The 27,823-nt window shown below is 28.6% G+C and overlaps 1 protein-coding gene across 4 annotated transcripts; it reads right to left on the bottom strand.

Annotated features, from left to right (window-relative positions):
- Positions 1–263: 263 nt before the first annotated feature.
- Positions 264–24,545, bottom strand: LOC107445296 (uncharacterized). 4 transcript variants are annotated; one of them, XM_016059656.4, is made up of 8 exons: positions 24,329–24,545; positions 22,563–22,637; positions 21,670–21,742; positions 18,980–19,047; positions 11,907–11,993; positions 10,808–10,951; positions 8,672–8,808; positions 264–8,099 (listed from the first exon to the last, which is right to left on the bottom strand). In XM_016059656.4, exons 1-8 carry the CDS (start codon positions 24,371–24,373, stop codon positions 1,346–1,348), a joined length of 7,383 nt encoding a protein of 2,460 aa, XP_015915142.3. In that variant the 5' UTR covers positions 24,374–24,545; the 3' UTR covers positions 264–1,345. The 4 variants fall into 4 exon arrangements, with proteins under 4 accessions (XP_015915142.3, XP_015915146.3, XP_071033847.2 ...); XM_016059660.4 differs by having other exon boundaries at positions 18,980–19,066; XM_071177746.2 differs by lacking the exon at positions 11,907–11,993 and having other exon boundaries at positions 24,329–24,535.
- Between the last annotated feature and the right edge of the window lie 3,278 nt (positions 24,546–27,823).

A 27,823-nucleotide genomic window follows, 5' to 3' on the forward strand; every position in this document is an offset into this window, starting at 1 on the left:
AAAAAAATAATGAAAAAACAAAGTTGTTTCAGTTGACGGTTACAGAAATTCATTGTCCTAATTTATTTTTCAAAAAAAATGTTACTTCAAATATAGCACATTAAAGGACTAATAACTAAAATGTTTTTATGCTTGAATATCAAATAAAAAGTTAAAGTTTTTCATCATTTATTTATTTATTTTTTAAAAGAATCAGGCAAAGTAATATAAAATAAATATAACATAATAAAAGCAATGGATGAAAACATAAAAAAAAGAACAAATAACACTCTAATCACAATTTATTATTAAATCAAGCAAATCTGTACAAAAAAAATTAAAATGTGTAGAACATAAAATCAGAAAGTCATGCAAGGAACAAATTATACATCTTTCAGATTTAACATAAAGAGTTAGCCCTAAAAAAATACTTTACAATACAATAAAAAATAACAAAACCAATTTTTTTGTGTGACTTGTACAATCAGTAAAATTTTTTAAAATCAACAATTGCAGTAACTTATACTGTCTGTAATATATTTTAAATTTAAACAAAGATAAAAGACAGTATTAACTATTGATTCCAATAACAGTTCCAGTCAAGAGTAATAACTGTCAGGAATACATTTTTAAATTCAAACAATGATAAAAAGATAGTGTCTATTATTGAACCTAATATTAGTTCCTTGTCATTTGAAAACTAATTTATTATTCTTGACTAATAGCCCCAAACCAAAAACCCTAAATTTTTTTACCAAATGCCAATCCAAAAAGCAATAAACCAATCATAAATTTTGTGTTTCTCTTTCAAAAAGCAGATTTATACTGCAAACAATAACAACTGAAATAACTTAACTGATCTCTCTTCTTTTTTTTCAAAGCTTACTGCAATTTCATTAATAAAAAATGACAGTAATATTAAAACAAAAGCTTATATACCATTTGTTATAAAAGTGACAATTACATAATGCATGCAATAATTAAATTTCATTTGAATATTATTAATAACAGTTATTTTAAAGTAGCAATTTGTGAAAAATACTACATATGATTGTATTTTTCAATACGTAAAGCATACGAAAGTAAAAAAAAAAAAAAATCGATTATATCACCACACAGCTACTTTTATCATCGATAACAAACGATTATGCAAACATCGAAAATGAGAATATGAATAATGTACAGGATGTGAATCTATTGCGAAAAGAGACATGAAAATTAATTAGATGGTTGAATGATAAATGGATTATTTATTAACAAATTATGATACAATGATTTCTGATGATTGAATGAGTATTTAAACCATAGTAGTCGGATGATTCATTATTTATTTCTAGAATATATCACAAATAAAGAAAAATGCACATTATTGTTGGGAAGGGCCGGGAGGCTGCTGTGGCATAGGATATCCAGGCAATTGAGTTGCGGTTGGTGGTGGATACGGATATGGTACTTGCATGGGAGGATTTACGTAAACTTGTGAGTTGGGAGGAGGAGGGGGGTAAGAATACTGTGGTGGAACAGCATGATGGGGAGCAGCAGTGTACAATGGATAGTTGCCAGAATAAGCATAAGGCACAGTATAAGCTGTAGCTTGTGCATTAACAGTGCACTGCACTTGGCCAACAGAATACGCCAATTGCTGCACTGTCTGTAATTGCTGGTAAGCATCCACTGTTGTTTGAGGAACTGGAACAGCAACAGCCGTTTTTGGTTTCCCTGGTGGAGGCGGTGGTGGAGGAGGTGACCGTGGTGGTGGTGGTGGAGGAGGAGGTGGAGAGCTCGCCCTCTCTACTTTACGTATATGTTTTACTTTCACTTTATGTCTACGTTCCTTCGGAGGTGGAGGAGGGGGTGGCGGTGAGATGGCACCAACAAATAAATCTTTAGTAGGTGGTATACCATCAGCAAAGGTAACACTTTTTTTGGGTTGGGCGTCAGAATCTCTAGATGGTGTCACTAGAATACCAGCTTTTGGAGCAATCAAGCCAGAAGGAGCTGATGTGGATGATGCAACAGCAATTAAGGGGTTACCTGAAACATTATTATGCTCCTCTTTGTGTTTCCTTTTCTTTTCAGAAGAAAAAACGAGAATATTTTCAAGATTAGTTGAACTAGATTCTGTACTTGATAGTTTTTTAGAAAGAGGAACATTACAAGGACTTATTAAACTTTGATCAGATATTTCAGCAGATGAAGACACAGCTTCACTGGTATCCAATGTCGATGCTGTTGAAACATCCACTACAGAGCTGCTGACAGCTTTATCCTGAGGTGAAATGATTCCTTTACCACTTTTTGCATTGACAGCAAGGAGAGCAGAACTCATGCTCACATAATTAGCTAGCATTTTAGCAACATCACTTGTCTGAGAGGATTGCAATAGCGCTGCTAAAGCATTCTCTCCTCCAGAATTCGTAAATCCAGATGAAATTAGTTGTAACTGTAATTGTTGGATGTATTCTAAATAAGTTTTTGTAAGATTATTTACATTCAGAGATGGAGAATTATTAGAGATATTTTCAGTTTGAGTTATGCAATGAGACTGTGCCTCTGCCTGGGCAAATACATCTTGTGATGCATTCATCGCGGGTATTTGATCGTTGTTTAGGCTGTTTGAAAGACTAGAAACTTGAGAATTATCACTACTAATGATGACATTTTCTTTAGTAACACTCTCAGAAATTGTTGCACTGGTTTTTGATAATTGTGTCTTATCTTTTTTAGGCGGTGGTGGCGGAGGAGGAGGAGAAGAATACCTGTTCTTAGATTTCGAGTGTTTGCTTCGTTTACTACGCTTGTGTTTCTTTTCTTCAACAGATTGTGTGGCACTCTGGTTTTGTTCATTAAATTGTGTTACATTCTGAAAAGAACTAGATAGCTGGTCTGACAGAGGAACTGCTGAACAAGAATCTGATGTATCTTCATTCATTGGAAAAGGCATGTCGTCTACTTTAAGCTCTTCATTTTTAATGCTTTCTTGCTCAATCATAGCACAGTTAGGCAAAGTTACAAATTCTGCTATAACATTTGAAGTTTGATTTTCAGTGTCTACTGACTGGATTTTTAGTGTTGGTTGAATCTGTTTCATTTCTTGACTAGGAATGCATTCATCACCTACTTTGAAGTATACATCTTGTGTATCAACAAAATTAGAAATAGTAACTGAATCAGAAGCTAATTGTTCAATGATCATTTCATTGTCCTGATGCTGATTCAGATCATCTTTGACTTTATTTTCATTTCGGTCTAAATTACTAACTTGTTCAATCTCGGCAAATTCTGGAGAATGCTTAATTTCTACATTTGGCTCAGTAGAACAATTCTTTTCTTCCAAATTTTCAACCAGTGCTTTCATAGTTACTGAAGAATTTGTAGATTTTGGAATAGTATCTAATGAAGGAAATATTTCACCTTTTATCTTAGTAGCGTGACGGTAAATAATACCAACTGAAGACTTAACAGGATGTTTATCTGCACTAATATTTTTTGATATATTAATATCACCAGCAGATCCGTTTAAGTTTAGCAATTTCATAAATTCATCATATTCAGAGTTCAAATCACTTGACAATGGTTCTTTTGTTTCAAGTGACTCAGAATTTAGAACAGTACTCTCACCTGAAGTATTAGCTTGATTATGAATCGTTGATTCAGAATTCCGACTTTCTGATAATTCATCTGTTTCCAATATAATGGACGATTCAGGTTTTTTGACAACAGATGAATCGGATGCCTGTTTTAAACAATTCAAAGATGAAGCATCCTTATGGCAAGAAGTTTCAATCAAATTAGGTGAACTTTCGGATTTAATATCAATTGGAGCATTGTTTTTTAGTGTCTTGAGTGGTTTAGCATCAGGAACTTCAGTCGGTATTGGAAGAAGACTTTGAGGTTCATCTTTTATTTCTTCTGAATTACTAACATGTGATATTTGAGGAGAAATTTTTTCTACGGTTGAGTCTTTTTTATCTTCAGTCACAATTAAAGCATGGCTTGAACCTTCATGATTATCACTTTCCTCAGTTTTAGCTTTATTGTCTTGTCGATCTTTCTCCTGAACTGGGTTGGTTTCTTCAACAGTCAAAGAATTACTATTTGACTCTGGACTCCATTCCATTCCAGAATTACTGTCTGAATCAGTGTCCCATTTGGATTTGATTTTTATAGGTGGAGCGATTTCTTTAACCTTAACATCTTTTGAAGTCAAACTTGCAGCAGTGAAATCCAACTTCTCAGCTTTCACACCAACTTGATCAGCTTTATTAGCTGATTTTTTGCTTTTTAAGTTTCTTTTGTAGCTTGTCGAAGAATCAACAGTCGAATCTGTATCATACTTTAGTGATTTCAAAGTAGGGCTCTCTACTTGAGCGTAACAAGTCTTCAGAGCATCAAGAGCTGACAATGATTTAATAGCAGGAGGAGAAGCATCACTATGCTCTGAGCTGGAATTACTCAAAACAGCTTTGGTATCTTCAGTAGTTCTGTTAAAACAATACTGAATTGGTGGCTTTGTTTTTGTGTACCGTACATGGAATTTAAGCTTCAACTTTTTTTCTTTATTATGCAGTTTAGAATCCAATTTTAATTTTTTCTCTTTTTTACTATGTTCTTTCTCTGCGTCATGCTTTTGCTTTTTCAGTTTCGTTTTTTCAATCGCACCATCATCAGAATGCTTCATATGCTTCTTTTTAGACTCAGTTTCTAGTTTTTCGGAAACTTCGTCTTTTATTTTCTTCTTTTTTATTTTCACATTATCTTTAAGCGTTGATACAGAGGTAGGTGTAACTATCTTTGCTGCACTATCTTCAGTATGATGTGATTCAACAGTGGCTTCTTGTTTAATAGTTACACTGGAATCAAACTCGTCTGTAGTTTTAGTTACACAATCTTCGTGTATTTTTAATTCCTCAGATTTGTCTGGTAAGTCGCATTGTGTAGAGATTTTACTTTCGGATTTTTGCAATGTAATTTTATCATCGATTTCTAGTTTTTCTTTAGAATTTTCAAAAGATTCTACAATGGACTTATTTTTTCTGTCACTTTTATCAGAAGAAAGTTTCACAACTTTATTTACAGGAATAGGAACAACAGTGGCTACATCTTTTTTTGGTGAATCAATACACAATTTAGAGCTTTTTGAATTCTCTGGAATATCAGAAATTACAGTTTCAGTAGGAATAGCAGTTTTAGCAATTTTCTTTTTCTTTTTAATTTTTTTCTTTTCTTCAGCACTAGAACTCGAAGAGCTACTACTTGATGAGCTACTTTCAGCATCAGAAGAGCTGCTTGAACTACTACTACTACTATCATTATCTGAATCACTGCTGCTGCTGGAGGAGGAACTGGTTTTAACAACTTCCTTCTTTTTTTTCTTTTCATTCATCACTTTGTACATCACACGAATAGTGTCTTCAAATTTTGTACTAGAATCAGTGATGTCGAGACCAGCTTCTGAACAAAACTTCTTGAAAGTTTTATTTCTTAGCATCTTCATCAAAAATTTATCAGTTTTACTTTTACTATGTGATGATTTTTTAATCTTGGATTTCACTTTGGGGTGTTTAGTACTTTTCCCTACGGGTGGTACAGCTTTGGATTTCGCTTTTTTCAGCTTATGGGATTGTGTTTGAGGTGATTCGTTAGAAGTAAGATCATGAATAGTTTCTTCCTGAACAGATTTCTTTGCTGAACTTTTTTTACTGGGTTTAGATTCATCCGTCATTTGCAATTCAACAACACTAGATAAATTAACAGAATTTTGGTCATCATCTTGCTTTGAGTTTTCATTACTACTTAATTTATTACCAGTTTTTATTGGAAATGCTATTTTCTTACTATGTTTAGATTTAGCATAATCATTAATGCTACTAATTTTTTCTCTAATAGTATGAGACAAATCTGAACTACCGTTAGAATGGTTGCTTTTAAAAGATATATTGGAATCTCCAAGAGAATCCTCTTTATCAAGAGGGTCCACAGAATTTTTTATACCAAAATCTGCTTTCACACTAGGGCAGTCTCTGTTTAATGAACTTTCTTCTTTTAATTCCACAAAACTGGAAGAAAATCCTGCAAATGCATAAGCTGATTTCTCTTCCTCAAATGTGTGTTTGGTTTCAGCTTCTACATCTGTTAAGCTTGTTTTAGTATCTTCACTTAATTCCATGACCGTTTTATGTGCCTCTTCAATAATTTTCTTCTTAACTTCAAATGTATTTTTGCTGTCTAAATCAGCTTTCTGAATGTTTTTAGAATCTGAATGCTTATTTCGAATATTACTAAGATCCTTTTTATCATCTGTTTTGCCATGAGAGGGTTTTGGTTGTTCTCTTTCCTGTGACGATCTCTGCTCTTCTTCATAAGATGGCTGTGTTTGCTCCCTTTCCTGCAATGCTCTCTGCTCTTCTTCAACAGATCCTTTCGAATGTTCTCTTTCCTGTAGCGATCTCTGCTCTTTTTCCGTAGATCTTTTCGATCGCTCTCTTTCCACAGATCTTTTTGGTCGCTCTCTTTCCATAGATCTTTTTGATCGCTCTCTTTCCTGTGGTGATCTCTGCTCTTTTTCTACAGATCTTTTTGATCGCTCTCTTTCCTGTGGTGATCTTGGCTCTTTATCTACAGACCTTCTTGATCGTTCTCTTTCATGTGGTGATCTCTGCTCTCTTTCTACAGACCTTTTCCTTTTTTGCCTTTCATAAGAACGTTTATCTTTTTCAGGAGTTCGTCTTCTTTCTCTGCTAGGAGATCTCCTTCTATCATAATAATCTGTTCTTCTGTATTTTGAACTTCCTTCTGTGTGCCTACTTCTTCGTTCTGAAGACCTGTCTCTCTTATCTGATAATCTGTCCCTACGCTCCGAAGACTTATCTCGTCGTTCAAGAGATTTTCTCCTATCTCTCTCACGGGATTTATAATTTCGATCAGAATTTTTAAAATTTTCCTCATCAGATCTTCTTTTTTTAGAACTCGAGCTTTTACTATCGCGCACTTTTTCATCAGACTTTTCTGATGGACTGTTTTCACCAGCACTTTTTTCAGAGCCTTCAATCATATCAGTTTTTACAAACTTTAGGAATCCAAAATTTGGTTTCTTGGAAAATACTTCAGGTGGACGAATAGGGTATTCAGATACTTCAGATTTTGAAGAAGATTGCTGATTGTCATCTTCAGCTTTTTGTTCAGTCTCTTTTTGTGGTTCTTCAGCCTGAACATCGTCTTCTTTACTCATACCACTATCTTCTTCCTCTTCTTTAAAAACTGCAACAACACCCGCACTAACTTTTTGATTGGCTTTTTTAGATAAACTGAATGATAGAGCACTAGATTTTCCAGAATTAGAATCAGAATTAGAAGCATTCGACTTCAAACTTTGAGAAAATGCCATAAGTCTTTTTCGAGCTAAAGCTTTCCCCAGCAAGACTAGCGATTTCGGTACAAAAGTGTCTTCAGTTTGAGGTAGATTCAAATCTGACTGAATGCTTTCTACAACACTTTCTTCCTCTTTGGTTTCAACCGGAATTTCTAAAATGTTTTTAGAGACAGGCTCATTTTTGTCTTGTTCTTCTAATTTAACAATACAAGGAGGTTCTGCTTCCATAGGAAGAGACATTCCAGGAAGAGGTGGTAAATCCACATCGTCAGGAGAGAAAAAAATAGTATTTAGGAAAAGGTCAGACCACTCAGAAGTATCTACGTGATTTTCCTCAATTTCTTCAAGAGGAGGCTTTTCCTCTTCACACAATTCATCTGGTACAGGAAATTCAGCGTTAGAAGATAACGGTTCCGGTAATTGGCAGCTTTCAGAATCGGAATTAGGTTCTGGTTCTTCAATAGGATAGGAATTATCGATTTGTTGATCTTCTTCTGTTATGTGAGAATCAAAGGAATTCAAGTTGTTGTCCAATGCAAAATTTAAATTAGAGTAAGGATTGTCTGAATGCCTACTGTCTTCCATTAGCTCTTCACCCGGATCACTAACATCTTCAGATGGGTGTGTTGGAGAATAAGTACAATCACCATCATCTTTAGGTAAAGGTTGCTGAACAATACATTCATCAACAATCATAAAACCACCTCCAGGTATGAAATTTTCACCAGTTCCCATTTCAATTGGACCCCTGAAATTATAACTTATAATAAATATCTCAGTAGACAATATTTACTAGTTTAAACTATGAGAAAATATTTTTTAAATTACAAGAAAATTATTTCAGTTTAGTTTTTTTTTTTTTTTTTTTTTTAGAAAGCATACTTAATGAGATTCTTTAGAAAGCAAGTTATGTAATATAAATTCTAACTGGAAAAAAAGATTACTAAAAAAAAGATAACTATATGTTCTAAACCTTATACCAGAATAAGAAAGTTTTAATATTTCCAGGAATCTCATTGCTTTACAGCTGGTTAAATTATTTGTAAAAATAAGCAAAACTCATTGCTTTTTATTGAATTCAATAAATGAAATAGCCAGTATGACATGCTTTTTAGTGCAATAAATAATTAGAACTTACATTATTGAAGATACAGTTATAGGAGAACTATATGCTATACCTTTGTTCATTACAAACTTGAAAAACAATTACAAAAATCATATTGCTTTTTTTTTGTTGCTGATGAATGCCTACAAATATGTCCTTCTGCAATCCATTTTAAGCTTACAAAAATTTTAATTAGGGTATAACAGTGAACAAACCTCATTTCAGCAAGCTGTGCACGTTTTTCTGCAAGCTCATGCAGTCGTTTGGCCTCTTTTTCTTTCTTTTTGTCTTCTTTTCTCCACTTAGATGCCACATTACGGCCGAATTCTCTTTGCTTGAGGTCTTTTAAACGCTATAAAAAAATTTTTTTTAATTACATTAAAAAAAAATTCACATAATGAATAAATGTATTATAATTTAAAAGGATACCAGCAAGTAATGGTTGCATGAAGGAAAGGTTTAAAATCATTTTAAATTTATTGTTTTAGCATTTTTTTTCTATTACAAAATAAGAATTAATTATTTATTTCCTCAAAATTAAATTTTAAAAACTCTACACCTAATATTATGGTTCATATTGCGAAAATCAGACTTACAACTTTGATGCTGAAAAAAGTTATAATAATAACAATAATAAAAATCATCACTTTGTTATACTATAACCTAGGAATCTTGAAATAAGATAAAATGTTGATAAATGATTGTTTTTTTACTTTTAAATAAAGCTTTTTACTCTTAAAATATACTTTACAAATGAATATATTAACTAATCTTACTAAAAACAATATTTTTACTCATAATCTATATAATAAATCTGAATACCAAAACTGTATCAAATAATAATTAAATAAAATTAAAACATTTTTAAAATAAAAAATGATTAAAAAAGATAACAAATACTCTTAAAACTATGAAATAGAACAAATACTCTTAAAACTATGAAATAGAACAAATGAACTTTTTGATTACCCCAAACAGATTAGTAATTATGTGTTAAAATTTGCAACTAATTCATCCATTATTTAAATTTATGGCACTTCCATACGATATGGACTATGGTACACCAAAATGCATTGTAGATGAATAACCCCAGAGTAAAAACAATACTTTATTATTAATTCATGGTGAAAAATGGTATGGTAAAGAAAAAATAGCGTTTTTTGAATAAGATAAAATAAGGCTCTTTTTTTAAACACCCAATGAATATTACCTACTTTTAAAGGTCATAAAAAAGCGGAAACTAAAACATAAGCACTTTTAAAAAATGCTATGCATTCGGTTCTAGCATACATGCATTATTTACGTTTATCCTGTCGACATTTCAGTAAGCTTCAATAATGAAAAATAGAGACTTCAATATGCATAAATAAATTTATCAAATGCATGTCTCTCCAATTTTTGTGATACGATTCAGAACATTTTATACTTCTAATACCTTAAATCTTAATTCTCATTTTCGCTACTTATTTTAGAGTTAGTTGAAAGCTGCCTATTTCTCTTGAGCCTTAATTATTTTCTTGGTGATGATTTTAGATCGAAGCTCTTTCCAAACAAATAACTATTTTCTGTATGTGCAACAATTTTGCTATCACTTTTTATCTTTCACAACAGTTCAAAAAATTATCTTAAAGTAAATATTTCAGCAAATCAAGAAGAATGGTCTGAGTATGCTCATTCTTTTTTATTTTTTCAAATCACCGTAGAGCTAAAATAGGAGGTACTAATAGGTACACTGAGGTACTAATCTATTTCAGTAAGCTGTAATAAAATTGCTAAGCTACTATTAATGCAAGCGATACTTAGTTAATTGTGATAATAAGTACTACTGATCCCAGTGATGACTGGTCGATACGAATTCCCCACCCAGCTCACACTGACCACAGTGCTGATATAAAATATCCTCAGTGGTCGGCAGATCATGGGTTAGAGTCCCCTTGCCGTTAGGCTAACAGTGGGAATTTTTCCTCTCTATGTAACGCAAATGTGAACATCAAAAAGTCTTCCAAGAAGGCAAATTTCTTCAAATACTTGATCCAGAAGTTCCCTTGCATTCTGGATTGGGTTCAAAATTACAAGGCTACCGTGTTGAACATTGGTAGCCGTAAACTCAAAATTGGGTGGACTGTTTAACGACAGTTATAAAATAAAATAAGTACTACTAATACTACGGTAATAGGTAGCTAATATAGGAATTGTGGTTAATGAGTTGGTTACAAACCTCCAAAACAGATTTGTACCAAAAAAATTCATACAAATATTTTTACATTCAATAACCTCTTTTATTGCCTGTGTTAACTATAACATGCTAATTAAATCATTAATTTTTAAATCATCAAAATACAAATAGTTACCTGTTTATGAGCATGATCATAAGAATTAATGTGATTGTCAAACTCTTGATATTTGTAATACTGTTTCTCACATAACTCACAGTAAAAATTAGCCTTTAAACTAGCTAAACCTTCTTGAACAGCTTTCTCTTTTTCTTGTACAGCCTAAAAAAAACAGGACTACCATTTTAGGAAAAATAGAATGTTATGTCAGATTGTATCCCTAATAAATTATGCTTTAAAACGAAAGCTCTCAAACAAGAACACTATGGTTGAATGTCCAAAATGTTTCAAATTACGTTGTGTACATACGGATGAAAAAAGTTTTTATAAAACTTATTTTGACTACTGAAAAGATCAACCTGTTAATCAATTCAAGAATTATATATTTATTTCTAATTAATGGACTAAGTTTCAGATTTGTTTCATCTTAGCATTTCTAATTTTATTGAAAACCAGTAAATTGGTGGTTATGTGAGTCAAATTAAAATCTATGATGTAGCTTATCTATGATCTTAATTAAGAAACAAAAAAAATTCCTTCATGTTTGATCGTAACATTGTGAAAAAAAATAAACGAAAATACTCAAACAACTTGCCGTGATTTAAAAGAAATATTCAATTTTGAAGAGTTTTCAGAGAATGAAACCTTGCCTTGTCTTGACAAATAAACTGTTGATACTATGATAAGATATTAGTCAAAAATGTTTTTGTTTTTCCCATTGTATTGTAAAATTTATTTGCATAAAGACAATCTTAGTAAAAGTTGAACATCATAGTTACTTGTAATATCATGCCCTTGTAATTCATTTAACAAATGTTGAACTTATGATGTAAAATACTTGGGTCAGTTATTAAACATTGGTGATTAATTAAAATTGATCACGAAAGAGTTTCACTAAGTAGGTAAGTAGTAATGTAGACACAAAATTCAGAGTTCAAGCTACCCACAGTAAATCCTAAATTATTAAATTTTTCTAAACCTAAGAAATTAACTGCTCCCAATCTCTTTGGGGGGGAAAACAATATCTATAGAATCTTTAAAATTGTTAATACTTTCCAAAATGCAGCTCATTGTACAAATAAAATAATTTGGGAAAATACAATTATTGGGTTATTACTTTATACTTTTGTTGCAATTCAACAGTATCTTGTTTTTCAGTTTCTAAAACTCTTCTTTTTTCAGTTGTTTCATCTGCATAATCCATCTAAGCACATTAAAAAAAAGTATATAAAATTTCACATTCTGTTATTTTAAGGACACAACAGAGCAACTAAAGCAAAGCTTTGCTTCAAACTAACAATAGAAATTATATAAGTAGATAAACAAGAACAATTACAATAAATATGAAACCAATCAACTTAATAATTATAACTCTTTATAATATTTTAATTACTAAGAATGAGGCCTTTCTTTTGACTATATATGCACACACATATGAATTATTTTAAAAGTGTTTAAGTTATGCAATTTCTCATACAAATCAATAAAGTTTAAAGCTTTTAAAGATTTGAGGGGCCAGCAATAAATTATAAATAAAAAAGAATGTTTTTGAACACCCTATGCCAAAAAATGCAGCGATAAGCTTGTAGCTTATGCCAATTACGTCGATTATCTTATGAAATAACTGCATGCATAAAATTTCATAAACCTAGCTTAAATATTCATAAAAGATATGGACATTTTTATAAAAAACTAATTTTTGTTACATATGTTTTCTTATTATAACTGCAGAAATATTCAATAAAATTAAACAAAATTTGGTGACTTACATTTTTTTACTATAACTGCAGAAATATTCAATAAAATTAAACAAAATTTTTAGAGTAATTTTTAATTATTAAAAAATGTCATTTTCAAATTTGAAAAAAATTGGTTAAAAATAGTGAAAAATACGAGTATTTAAAGTAATCTTTTCATGTTGTGCATGTATGGAAAGTATTTAACTTTTTTCCCCTTCCTAATTTTGTTTAGAATCGTACTTGGTAACTTATGAAAAAAGTCCAATTTGTATATCTTAAAAATAAAAAAAGTGGAGCAATTTTCTAAGTAATTTTCGTTCAATTGGAAAAAAAGTTTTGAATGATAAGGGGTTTTCCACAAATTTAATTTTGTACTATTAAACAAGAATTTAATTTTCTACTATTAAACAAGATTCGGCATAATATAGGACCACACCTTATTAAATAATGTTTTATTTCATAATACCATCACATTTTGTAGTTCGGAGCATCATTTATGAGAGCATTGGTTATGAAACTTTGTTTTATGATACAAAATGAAATTTGTGGAAAAACGCTTATCATTTAGAGCTTTTGATTAAAAAAAATATAAAAGCTACATAAAAATTTTCTAGAAACTTTTTACATTTCCAAGATACTTAAATCAGACTTCTTTAAGATACAATTCAATTCTAAACAAATTTATGATTAAAAAAAATTCAACAATTTTTCTGTGCATGAGTAATATGAAAGGATTACTTTAAATACTTATATCTTACAAATTTTTTTTCAAATTTTAAAATCATATTTTTATTATTAATTAAAAGTTACTCTAAAAATTTTGATTAATTTTATTGAATATTTCTGCAGTTATAGTAAGAAAACATAAGTCAAAAAAAATTTGGTTTTCCACAAAAATGTCCATCTATCCATGAATATTTAAGTTAGGTTTACAAAACTTTGTGCAGTTATTTCATATGATAATCAACATAATTGACTTGCTTCAAGCTTTTCACTGTATTTTTTGGCATAGGGTGTTCAAAAACATTCTTTTCCGTTAGTAATTTACTGCCAGTCTCACAAACCTCTAAAAGCTTGCAAGCCTCTAAAAAAGCAAACCTCTAAAACTGTGCTGATATGTATGAGAAATCACATGACTTAAACACTTCTAAAGTTTAATAATTATTCTCTAAATATTTCTCGCAAAATATGAAAAAATTAGTTAGTATAGAAGTGTTTTCATTACTCTGTCCAACTCTTGTACATATACATACACAAACAAATACATATATACATACACAAAATAGAACAGAAGAAAAAAATATAATAATAGTTTTTACTTTTTGTGTACAATAATTGTCTGCAGTGCATAAAATAAAAAAAGTTGCAAACCATCACATCACTTTCGACCTAATCGTTGGATTTTTATGTACTATGAAGCTAACTTCATAGTTTAAGGAGATCATCTAAAAAAATTAAGGTAGATTACAATTGTATTATTTTTGAAATTTCATCTTCTTTTATGGCACAACAGCCTATTGTAGACTTTCACAGGTGGAACAATGTTGCTCCAAACCTTACAGTTCTTAGGCTTTGATTTCCAATTGATAATTTTTCTAATGGTAAGATTTTTTGCAGCATCATCTCTTTTTAAGCCTGCCTCCGAGTCTTGAGTTCATCTGATTCCAATTTGAGATTTTTCTCAGCACCATATTTTCAATTGAAACTAATTATCTTTTCACTCATACATAAAACTTTTTTATGCAAAGATAATTTCATGCTAAAAATTGTAAATACAAAAAAAAAAAAAAAAAAAAAAAAAAAAAACACTAGTTTGTATTGATTCTTAGCAACTACTTTTAAAATTAATTTAGTGAAGAAATAGGGTACAAACATAATTTTTTGAGTGTGATTAGTGCAAATCTTATATAAGATCATCAGCAGATGCACTAAGAATTTTGATGATCGATTTCAATTAGTTCCACTTATCAGTTAAATAAACTTGATATTTAAACACTAAATAAAATCCTTAATATTTGATAATTTTCTAATATTTCTTTTTTAAAAATATTCACTGTCAAAAAAGACATAAAAAGTTAAAGTATGAAAAAAAAAAGATCTTTTAATTATTCAAAGTAAATTTTTTCACAAAATTGCAGGGGGATAATCCTTTCAATAAACAACTTTTATTATGAACATAAGAGTAAATTATTTATCTTCTAAAGACATCCAGCTAAATTTAGCACCTAAAAGTAGTTAAGTAGTGGTTACAGTTTGTATAGTTGTTTGTAATCATAAATTTAAAAAAAAAATAATAATAATAGTTGCAGTTATTAACTACATTTGCAAAAAAATAGTTGCAGTTGTAATTAACTTTAAAAAAATTTATGTTTTTCAGACTGATAACACCAATTTTTAACTGATTGAACCAATTTTTAAAATCACAATAAAAATGTCGCAATCTAAAATTTTTATGAAATCAATTGAATAAGAAATGAAATATTCAAAAATGTTATTTATTTCTCTTAATTCCGGTCTTAAATAACCTTTGAATATTTATTTCTCTTAAACTATTCAACTGATTTAGTTACACTGATAAGTACTAATAACTAGATGTATTAAAACAATTTTAAAATTCAACATGTTTAAGTCAATGTTAAAAAAAAAAGCTAAAAATAAGTAAAGCTAATTCCATCTTTATTTAAAGTTACAAAATTGAATATTTTTCAAAATTTTCCTTTAAAGTGGTGCGTAAAACAAATGATTGTTTTAGATTCCCGCTCTAAATAGAAAAAAATTAGATCATAAACACATTCAAATCAGCTTTGTACATTAATTATCTAATTTTTGAACTTGCTGAAAGATGTGCTAAAAGAACAAATTTTATTTGCCAATATGTCACAAATTTTGTTCTGAAATTCCAATTTGTTCAAAACTTATTACAAATTTAAGGGTCTTTTTTGAGATATTTATCAGCTTTTTTTTGCTCTGAATATCCATTGTCGCAGAAAAAAAAATTTCCATCATGATATCATTAATTTATGAGCTCTGGCCTCAGTAAATGTCAATTAAAAATAGTAATAAAAAATAAAAAAAAGAGATTACACGCTGCCGGATATAAATCTTAAACCTTATAATGAAATTTTTAAGAATAAAATTTTTTTATTAAAGAGCGATAAAATCCATTCCTTATTTGAATTGTTAGAAGCCTAGTCAACAATTACAATTACTTCTCATTTATTTCTTCTCATTCATGACACAATTTGTAATCTTAGAATAAGTTTTTTAAAGTGCAGATGATAATTTTTCAAATCTAGGCATTCAAATCTTTTGTTATGATTAACAGATTAATAAAACGTTCTTACATAAAGCTACATTTTATACACAAAATGTTCTGTGTTTTTGAGGAAAATATTAATGCTTAAGAAAAGTGTGAATGTAAAGTCGGAGTTAGTGGGCAGAGCGTTCAAAGACGAGCCTTCTGTATTATTACTACATCCAATTTCATTATTACCTTTAACTGGGTTCCCACTCAATTTCAGAAAAAAATTCTCTGGCTTTTCCAGGTATATCAGGAAAATTTCAATGAAAATAGAAGCCATATTTTATCTATACTATGCAATTTCTCATCAGAAAGCTTTGTTTTTTTTTCCATACGTAATGTCAAAAATTTGATTTTTTGAGCAATAAAATATTGAATGAGGATGGAAAAATTTCAACATAATGTAAAATTTTTACAACAAATATTTGTGATGGATGTTAGAATTATTTAACTTGAATCTCAATGACTGATTACTGTTACTGACAATTCTAAGACTATTTGTTTTCAAGGTATAATGTAAAAATTTTCCAGGATTTTGTAAAAAAATAAATAAATAAAAATTAAAAAAAACTTTTAAGTACTCCCTGCTTTTTAGAGTCAAAATAAAATTTCCTGACAGTTCCAAGTTTTTCCTGTTTCCCATGGAATAATGATAATTCAATCAGCCATTTAAATTAAATTAGCTTGAAAATAGACAGTGACAGCAAAAATCTATGAAATCGTCAAACGATAGAAATAAATAATGTATGATGAACCATATCAAAATTTAAAATCTTAATAATACTAATATACCAAGAATTATAATCGCGGAATACTTATCATACTAGGTTCAACAAAAAATAATATGAATAATCCATAAACTTGTCAACACACAATACCTTATAAAGTAGAGAGATTTTGCATTTTAAAATAATGCATTAATATTAATATCAACGTCTAAAAAAACTATTCTATCATCAAACAAAACTAATCAAAACTAATAAATCAAGCAAAGTACAACATTATTATTTAACTAAAAAAGCAAATAAAACATTTTACTTACTAATTTAACTATAAAGAATAGATAATGCAAGCAAATATGGTTTAATTAAAATGATATACAGTTGTTGGTACCTGTATATACGCAAATAGTACCCTTTTCGATAAATATTTGATACATCTCAAAAGAATGAAAATTTTTTGTCTTCAAAGCAATATGAATATTTATTGAAATACTTGATACCTCCTGGTACATAATGCATTAATGTATATTTAAAACATAAAATGGCATAGTAAAAATAAAATATTTAAAAATATGAATTAATTATTTCAGAATTACTTTGTTTGTGAGCAGACTATGTTAAATTAAAATAATTAAATACAGCTTATATATTTATGAAGATATCCGTTTTTTGAATACATATTAGCTTTCTGCAATTCAAGACAAGTAGATATTGATATCTTTTGATAAGAATTATTTGATACGATTCTATAACAAGATGTTTCTAAAAGCTATATTAAAGAATAAATTTAGTTGCTACATAGAATTTTTTGGTAATAAAATATCTTTTTATTGCTAACATAGTCAAGTACTTTATACATCAAAGTTTTGGTATATTTGCAAAATAAATTGGCAATTCTGCAGGTAAGAAAGTGATCTTGAAAAATAGCTGGTTTACATTATATTCTATAATTGATTTTGGAAATACTGCATGTTTAAAAAACTTTTTATCAATATACAATGAAATTTGACTTGCAATCAAAACAAGCATTTTAATTTAAGCTACATAGTACATTTAATTTTTGAAAAACAATTTTAAAAAAACAGTTAAATTTCAGCTAAAAAATAAGTCGCATACCAACTTGCCACACATATAATTTTTAAAAAATTAGTCATAAAATTAAAACTGCAAAGCAAAATAATAAAAGTCTTTAAAAAAATACATTTTAAATTCAAATTTATAAAATAATGTCTGAATTCAATTGCTGTAAGATCAACGATTAAACAAAGTTAAAACAAATAATAATTACACTGATTGCATTTAGCTATTAAATAACAGACTCAAGCCTGCATTAATTTAATCTATACCAGAATTTTAGTTTGCCATATTACCTATATATGGTAAATAATCAACAATATAATCCAATTAAAAGTCTCTGCTACCTACTTCTGTGTCAGAAATCCCAAGAATTATTTCAAAGAGCTTGCATCAAAATATTAAATGAACAAGGATTACCATTAACAAACCAATTTTAAAAAATTTTTAAAAAAATGATACAAACAAATCTTGAATAGCTGTAATATCATGGGTTATTCAATATTTAGAAAAATATGTGAATATAAACAATAAATTTTAACATGGAAAAAAAAATACTTTAAAATTTAATATTTTGTTTTAGTCCTTATAATAGAAGTTAGTTTAGTTTAAGTAAAAAGATAAAGTAAAAATATGCAAAAGATAGAAAATTCAATAGCTTTTAACAAATTTGGGAGAATAACTACTTTATTTTGACTTCAATATCCATCGTTTACTTAGGTGTACCATTGGGGGAAGGGGGCACATGCCCCCTCAATAATTTTTAAAACTTCAGAATTTTTAAAAAAATTTTACTTTTTTTAAAAAAACACCAAAAAATATTTTTCATTTTAATAAATTAATTATTTTGATAATTTATCAATAACAAAATAATTCTATGTTTAGCATTTTTATGCAAATAGTATCCTAAAAACCATTTAATGATTTTGATTAAAAATATTTCGATTATTACTTTACAATTTCAGCATTAATTTATAAAGTGGTTTCCAGTTATTTATGCTACATATAATTTTCATTTATACTTATTTTTTTCCAAGTTTCGTTCCTAATTTTAATTGTTTCTGATACATATTTTTCACATCATTTTTTGGATAAGATGGGATCGTTTGTGTTTTCACAACAAATATGTTTACTCAAATTTTGTATTTCAGATTTTTATAACAATAAGTTGCCTACTCTGAATTCATAAACTGCTGTGCACAATAGTTTTAAAAAAATTTTACAAATAAGTAAAAAAATGAAGAAGATAATGAGTGGAAGCATCAACATAGATCGTTATAAAAAAGGGGTATTTTTTTTCTTGTTTTCAAGTGTAAAAATGGGCCGATAAGATTCCTTTCCATGTTGATCTTACCTCCATTTCCCATCGTCCAAAGCCCATGATGTCTTCCTTCATCACAATTGGAAGTGGGTCAAGGCGACCTAGAGTGTCATGAAATAACTATGAAAGCAAAAGAGCTTATTTAACTCTAAAAATTACAATGCAACAAATTGTGAAACATGTTACTTAAAACTAGAGATTTGATTTTGTAAAGTACCTATGTAATAAAATAAATGACAAGTCATTTATTAGCAGGTAAAAGGTCTAAATACATACAAATAAATCACTTCCATTTATATAAAAATTATAACAAATTTGAAAATGTACACTTTAATGTTAAAATTTTTAATTTATTTATCAAAGTGATAAAGAAAAAAGTGTAATATTTTAAAATTCTAATGCAGACGATGCCAATTTCAATAAGAATTGCACACTTTAACCATTGCATTTTCAAGAAAAAAAAGTGTGTATTGAATGCCTTAAGGATCTGCTAAGGTAATGAACAACTAACTTTTAGATTGAAATATTTCATAAAAATAATTCTCAGTACGCTGAGCTTTACCTAGAATAGGGGTGCACATTTTTGAGTGAAGGGCCACTTGCACAGCAGGTAGATTAACAAAGGGCCGCACGCATTTTTAGTCATGTTTGTGTCAAATATGATAATTTTTATATAAATATTAGTGTTCTGAGCGCATAATATTTTTATCAATAAACTTAATAACATATTTGCAAAATTTAATGCTTTTAATTATTTAAATTTATTTAAAACTAAAAAAACTGATACTTTTTTTAAAAAACTTTTTCCACTTTTCACAATAATTAATTTATCAAATATACATAATACATAAATATTAGGGGGGATATAAGTTCTAACCAAAAAGAAGCTTACAGAATGAAAGTGCAAGAACCATACACATTTTAGAGTAATATAAATTTGAATTGAATATTTTAGTTTAAGAAAATTTATAATGTTTTATTGTTAACCAAATTAAAAGAAACTTTTTATTGCTTTCGGAAGTCCCGGCGGGTCACGCATTAACAGACGGTAGGCCGCATTCAACACGCAGGACGCAGGCTGTGCACCCCTAACCTAGAAGAATAGATACACAATCGATAGTCATTATACCTCTAATACTAAGTGAAACTAAGACCGTTTATCTATCAGGGTATTGAAAATAGTTAAGAATGATACGAAAATTTTTTTTTCAAAGAACAACTGATATGGCTGATAGTCGTTATTCAAAGCATAACAACAATATTTGCACGAATAATTATTTAAAATGAACATGAAACAAGCTATTCGCAAACTTTCGGGAAAAATCATAAAATATCACAATTTTAAATAATGAAATAAAACTATTATGCTTAGTTTATTTTGCAATCAAATTGCTAATGTTAAATTGCAGAGTTTGGAATTCAAACAAATTATCAGGACATAAAACCAAAATTAGTCTATCCCAAAAAGGACTCTATGAAAAGGATATTTTGAATATTGAAAACATTTATTATTAATGATTAATCCACTAATCATTCATTTAATTTTGTGGAAGCATTTCATAATAGCAATATTTTATATACTTAGACTTTTTGCACATTAAAAATCATTGATTTATACATGCACAAATAAAATATTGAAAATATATTCTACTGTTTAGACAAAGTGTTCACTTTCCCTTTTTTTAAAGATGCAGTTTCGATTTTACGAGTGTCCAACTCAAATATATATGTAGAAATACTTTTTTAAATTTCTAAATATATATATATATGAAAATCTGGTATAAATGCTGAACGAAAAATATTGTTTACGTATATTGGATAAATAGAAAAGAAAAAATAGAGTTTTCCACAAATAATACTGTTGATTGACAGTAATATTTAAAAATATTTTAATAAATAATCATTTAAATTTTTTTGATAAATTTGAAAGGAAAATTTTACTATTTAGGAATTTACATAAAACTAACTTCCCAATTATACTTTTGCTCTTCCTTGATTCTAATAAACTGGTGAGAGCTTCAAATTAATATCTCAAATCCTTATAAATAGCTAGTATCTAACATAATAGAATTTACAAAAATCCCACTATATTTGAAAATGAACTCATAATTAAAAATTAACAGAAAATTTACAAAGAGTTAATCAATTAAAAAAATTAAAAAACACCATTGACAAAATTTAGGGATACGGTTATTCTAACAAATAAGCCTATTTAAAAAAATTAATTAAAAAAAATTAAGGTATTTGAAAACATTTTTATAATTCCAGATTCTTACAAATATTAATTTAGAACTACATTTAAACAAATAAAATAAGATTAACAATAAATTTGATTGATAATAGGCAGGAAAAAAACTTATTATGCAAACTGCATTGCAGTAAGTATTATGCACAAAATTTATCACCTTCAGGAAGTAATGTTTTTATCCCAATAAGTGTTTCAAATATCATTTCAAAAGATATAAATTTGGTCGGAAATATATTTACAAACAATAAATAATGAACGAAAACAATGATTTTAAACTCAAAATGAAACTTTATTTATTTCTAATTTTATCCAATATTTTTAAAAGCATTTTTTATGCCAATTGGCACCATACCACAAAATATATATATAATATCAAAAACGGATTTTATTAAAAGCATCTTATTTATTTATTTACTTTTTTTATTATTTATTATTTTTTTACAGCCAATTGCTAAAATGGGAAATGACAACATACCCTGTTCAGTTCTTCCCAAGCCTTTCCCAGAACTCCATCCTTGTTTCTGTAGTAACTGATATCCTAAATTATCCTAAACACACACAGCAAACAAAAACATAAGCAATACAAAAAAAAAATTTAAAATAAAAACTACAATGCAATAAAAATAGTACTAAAAGGATCTTATGCATAATAGTTAGTATTATATGAAGAGAATCACATGAAATTTTAACAAGCATTAACCCCTTAACGATCAGTTAATTTTCAAGAAAACGATCATAAAAGTGCCTTTTTTTTTACATCTAGTTTAAATTAAACTAACTATCTACAATTACCTTAAAAATATCCTAGTACTGCCATCTGGTGTGTATAATGAGAAATAAAATGTTTTCCGGCCAAAAGAAATGATTTAGTTTTATTCTTTTTGGCACATTACTAATGAACATTCCAGCCTGGAAATTTAACGGGAGTGAGAAATAGAGGGCAAAACCTCACCCCGTCATTTTCACGGGAGCGAGAAGGAAGGGGTTAAAAACATTGATTGTTATACAATGAACTCTCAAAAATTATAATAAAATAGTGAATATTTTATAAATTTTATTAATCAAAAAACTATAGTAGTGAAGCATTTATCAAAATTGCATAAAATACAATATACTTGTTGCAACAATAAAAAACATATCTTGAGTTACACAGTTTTGTTAAAGTTTATAAATTTTGCAATGTGAAGAATTGCCTTCATATAACAAATATCTAGCCTATTGTAAAATAAACAATTGCTGGATTTTAAAATAATCTAAAACATTTCTACAGATGATATTCAAATTTAAATTCCTAATTACATACACTAATTTTTCAATTAAATGCAAAGATTTAATTGTCTGAACAAATTGCAATTCAAAGTTTATTACCTCCGGAATTGGTTGAGCCATAGAGGATTGCTCCAACTCCAAAAGACCATCATCGTAGGTGTCAATGTTCTTGCTCTAATTAAAAATATATACAAAACTTTGAATAAGAAAATGATACATAAATAAAATTTGGAAATTACAAACATACATGCACCATTACAAACATAAAATTCAAGAATATAAAGATATTTAAATCTATAGCAAAAGTTAACAATTGAGTTAACAATAATATATTAATGATAAATTTTACAGTGTTGATGATATAAGAAGTCATTTAACCAACAAAAAGCAAAAATGTAGATCAATGATTTTTTAAAAAAAACTCAACTGATTTACATCAAATTAACTGTTACTGATGTCTAAAACAATGATAAGCGATGTAACATTTAGACTAGACACAGATTATTTTAATATTCCGGTTTAAATTAATTGGCTTATTTTTAAAGAGGCAACGTTTAATCTTATTTATTTCATGATAATGCTTTAAAGCATTTTACAATACTTAATTTTTAGAAAAAAGCTTTTTGCTTGACTATTGAGCTTATCAAGAAGTTTTCTACTTTTGATGAATGTATCTTAATCTATTATACTGTTAATTTATTATAAATCTTAGTTTATAATGCTGTTAATAGCTTAGTTTATAATGTTTAAATCTTAGTCTTATACATATCTTAGTTTATAATATCTCAGGTTATAATGTTGTTAATATCTTATACCAAAAATTGGAGGACATTTCAGTATCTGTTTGTGCCAACAACTACAGCCTAGGCACAAAAATTTTAAACTTGCAAACACTTTTAAAAATGTCAGATTTGCAATGGAGAGGCTATGAGTTATAAACTTCGAGCTAGTCCCCTTCTGGCTGTTATTTTTTATAGTTTCTTGCAAAGATATTACCCAGAAATCTCCAAATTAAGGGGAGATTTTTGTATTGTGATCTGTGGTAGAATTATCGACAAGTCTTGGAAACTTTCAGACACTGGCCCGCGAGAAACTAAAAAAAACATCACAATAAGGGACCAACTAGAAAGGTATAACGCGCAGTCCCCCCCCCCCCCGGGCAAATATCTACAGCAAGTTTAAAATCTATCTAGCACCTTGGCGATTGTAGTTGGCGGGACAGATCAAGCAACGGAAATATCCCCCAAATTAAGACGTTTATTTTGGCTTAGATCACTTTTCAGAAAGCTTCCTAAAATTGGTAATGTGGTCCATTTGCTTTGTTGATGTATGGATTTTAGCACAGAATCAATTTCATTCTAGATTTTAAACTCCGCAAAACATCAGTTTAAAAATATACAATCAACTATACATGCAGCGTTAAAACTGATTTAACAATAGATCTAAGAATCTCACAGACTTATGAGCAGAATTATGAGAATCGTAAAAGAAACTTGAGAATAGTAGGTAGGTACTTCCTTAAATCATATTTACAATGCTCTTTAAAACTGATACTAAAAAAAAAAGCAACACAAATCAATAAAACTAAATTAAAGGTTGAAAAATGTAATACTTTAATTTATTTTTGATTTAATATTGATGAAACTACGTCAAGTAAAAATTTTTATCTCAAGTCAAAACTCCATATTTTACCTGGTATTATTTTTTAAGACCCAGCTCATTACAAAAGAAAAAATTATAAAGCATAGATACATATACCAGCCTTATAAGGTTGATAAAGTTTTCGAGAAAGACTTTTTTTTTTTAATAAAATAAAGTTTAGTTAATAATCATTAGATTATGAACCAAATTTTTGGTAATCATACCTCATAATCACGATTTTCATGAAACCGATTGTATCTTTCAGCCATCGCAATTTAAATAAGGTGTAAGTTTTTGATTTGTGTATATGATTTTGCATGTATTATTGGTTCTTAGTTAACTAATATTTATTTACAAATACGTCAACATTATTAATCTAAATACACAAAAAATCTTGATATATTATTTTCTGAATACAAACACTTCATTTCATTTCATTTCAAATTCGAAGAATACCGAAATATCCAAGTATTCAAAACGCTCCATATGAGCTACAAGCCGAATCTCTGTAACTGATCGCTCACCGACCGAAGGTGCAAAAAATTCTTCCTTCTCATTCTTCGACTCCATGCTTCTCACGTTTTTTTTTTTTTTTTTTTTTCTCGACATTTGAAAGTTTTTTTAATTTTATATTCATACTTTAACATAGTTATGAAAGAAAAAATATTTCGGAGCGTTCCTGTTCCAGTGGTATTATTTTTCACAATCATCCAGCTATTTCGGAACTTCTCTATTCTTTCGCTTTTCTTAGGAAGTTCAATTAATTCCTTTTTTTCGCTAGTATTATTTCTTAAAGAAAAATAATTGCTGTCAAAAATTACGATCACAACCAAAAATTACGATTTATTAAAACTGTGATAGTATAAATTTGATTAGAAAATATTCATAAATTTGATTAGAAAATATGGTTTGAAGGTTAATAATCGTAATTTAAAAGTTTCTTTTCAATTTTTTTTTAAATTGTATTTCTTTTACAATTTTTATATAAATTAAATTACGAATTATTTACTAACATTGTGAAGCAAAAAACTAAAGAAACATGTAATGTTAAAAAATAAGGATACTCAATAATTTATTTTAAATAAGAATAAAATTAAACTAGCATCAGATTCAATGTGAATCATCATTAACTAGGAGGGTAATCAGTTCATTGAATCTCTGTTATCCTTCGAATGTTTTTATGGTGGCTATTCTGTTTTGGGTCACTTATCAAAATCTATGAGGATTATATAATTCTAGGGACTGTCTTCAGGTTGTCTATAAGGATATGTCTCCAAGAGGGACGTTTGGATTTTAACTGACAGCAATACAGTATTACCATTGAGCAAATGTGGGGATTCATTTAATGAGTGCCATTGTTTTATTAGAATAGTTATCCAGTAGGAATGCGTAGAAAATAGGAACTTTTTTTTCTTTGTTTTGATACAGTAATAGCAGTCTTAAATGTGAATTTTTTAAAAAAGGAAAAAATTTTCACGCTGTTAATTTGAAAAAATGCAGAACAAAAAATTTTTTTCTTGTAGAAAAATCTTTTTTCTTTTTTTTTTTTAATTTTTTGGAGACATAAATTGCCATTAATTTTAGTGTTCAACTACATACATGGGGAAAGTCTAACCAATTAAAACTGACACATAAAAATAAATAAGATAATTTATTTCACTCACTAAATTTAGTAAGACAAGTTAATGCCCGTTTCAATTTTTCTCTTTTTGACAGTATAAAAGATCCTAACGTATATATTTCGGGGATTTTATACCAGATTTACAATGAATATAACATTTTTATTACAAATGATGAGCAGTTGTAGACAAAGGTGGAATGTATCTTGTTTTCCATCTTGATCTGTTTTGATGGTACAGTTAAAGGAAGGGGGAAAAAACAGAAATTTTGGTACACATCGTTAGCTTGACCTACTTGTTTGTTTGAAATTGTATAATTTTACTCAGGTTTTTTTCCCCTACATACAATAGGTATTAATAACCACGACAAAAACCATCCAGCACGGCAGTGAGCATTGCAGAATATCACATCACCAGCAATTTTTTTTTAATCGCAGATCTAAAAAATAATAATAAACTGCTATCAAAACAATGTCTTTTTTTAAAAAAAGAAAATGAAATTCAGGGAAAAATCGAAATCATTGTGAAAAAGCAGATTTTTCTTTTATATATCCTCATTGATGAATTATAAGGAATCATCTCTCGTTCGCAAATTTGAAACCTAAAAATTCATCAGACAGGTGCAGCTTGCATGCAATGCTTCGATAACACAGTTGCACTAACTTATTACGATGTGGAAAAAGTTTTAGTTTCTACGATGTGCTCTGTAACAGTTTCATTCACTAACATATATTCATAAGGGATGAAATTTAAAATTTTTAAAAAGGGAAAAGTATTTTTTTTTTTTTAGGTAAAGTTAAATTTTTATCTAAAATGTTACTCCTCTTCCAGTTTTGAATCTGGGATGATCTGATTTGATATATTGCCTTGATTTTATGTTTAAAATAATTTGCTAATTAGAATTTAATTTGTTTTTCTATTTTGTAGCTTTAACTATGGATTTCTTTACTTTTTTTTTCTCCTTAAGTATTATTACGTAATTTAAAATTAAATTAAGAAAAGTATTTTTGTAGGTTTATCTATCCCATGCATTTCTTTTTATGAATCCCTACCAACAATTTTACATTGGCCCCAAAATTGGATAATATGGGTCCATAAGAACATGCACCGCGGGACCTATATTGGGATGTCTAGATATTTCAATATTGAAACAAGATTCATTTCTATCTAGAACCAACATTGAAAAATCTAGACATCTCAATGTTTACCCAACAATTTAAGTCCATAAGGGTCCCACGTAAAAAATAATATTGGTCCATTATTGAAAGCCATTCTAGGACCAATATTAAGGTCGATTGTTCACTGAGTTTCATCAAAGTACGCGTGTTCCTATCGAGGTGGTCGTTTCTGACGAAATACACGTAGTCAGAACACGTACGAAAGTCAACATGTAGAATGTTTGTTGAAACAAGCCTGTCTGCGTGCTGCCTTTGTGGGGCTAAGTTACCGACAATGTCAACTTTCATCTATTAAGAGCTAACTTAAGATAGAATCAAGTTAGCATATCTTGTATTTTAGGGAACTGGAATTTAAAAGTTGTAGTGGTAGTTACGCTACATGCTCTATATCGTAAGCCTACTAGGTTCCTATACAGAAATTAATATTGGTCCTACGTTCAAAACCATTTTAGGGACCAATAGTAAAAAATTTAGACACCCCAATTGTAAAATATAAAGTCATTCTAGGACCTATTATTACAAAACTTATACACCTCAATAAATTCTAAGACCATTGTTGAGAAATATATAAGACCTTATAGACTTGTAATTAAGGAGCAGTCTTGTATTTACATCTATTAAACCTGGAAAGACTTAAAAATATTTTAATGATATCCATTTTTATATCTAGTTCCTTAATAAATGATTTACAATACAAACAAATCTACCTATGACAGATTTTTCTTTCTTGCTCATAATACATTTTGGTTTATTTCACAACAGTCCAAGTACAATATTAATTTTCACCTTTTGAAAAGAAATATTATTTCTTCTGATAGTTCATATAAAATTTCGGTAAAATTGTAAAGGATTGAAAGAAAATTTTTGTTCAGGATCATTTATTATGAAATAAGGAAACCACTGCGAAAAGGCTTTGTCTTAA

Source organism: Parasteatoda tepidariorum, chromosome 2 (assembly GCF_982258835.1).
Source record: "Parasteatoda tepidariorum strain Cologne lab strain chromosome 2, Ptep-v5.0, whole genome shotgun sequence".
In the NCBI taxonomy this organism is placed as follows: Eukaryota; Metazoa; Arthropoda; class Arachnida; order Araneae; family Theridiidae; genus Parasteatoda; species Parasteatoda tepidariorum.

Excerpts from the sequence above, each read along its gene's own strand:
- LOC107445296 (XM_016059656.4), bottom strand. The coding sequence starts at position 24,373 with ATGGCTGAAAGATACAATCGGTTTCATGAAAATCGTGATTATGAG. Across the intron at positions 19,048-21,669 it reads CTTGGGAAGAACTGAACAGG|GTCGCCTTGACCCACTTCCA; the intron begins GTATGTTGTCAT and ends ATGACACTCTAG. Across the intron at positions 10,952-11,906 it reads AATTGCAACAAAAGTATAAA|GCTGTACAAGAAAAAGAGAA; the intron begins GTAATAACCCAA and ends TGTTTTTTTTAG.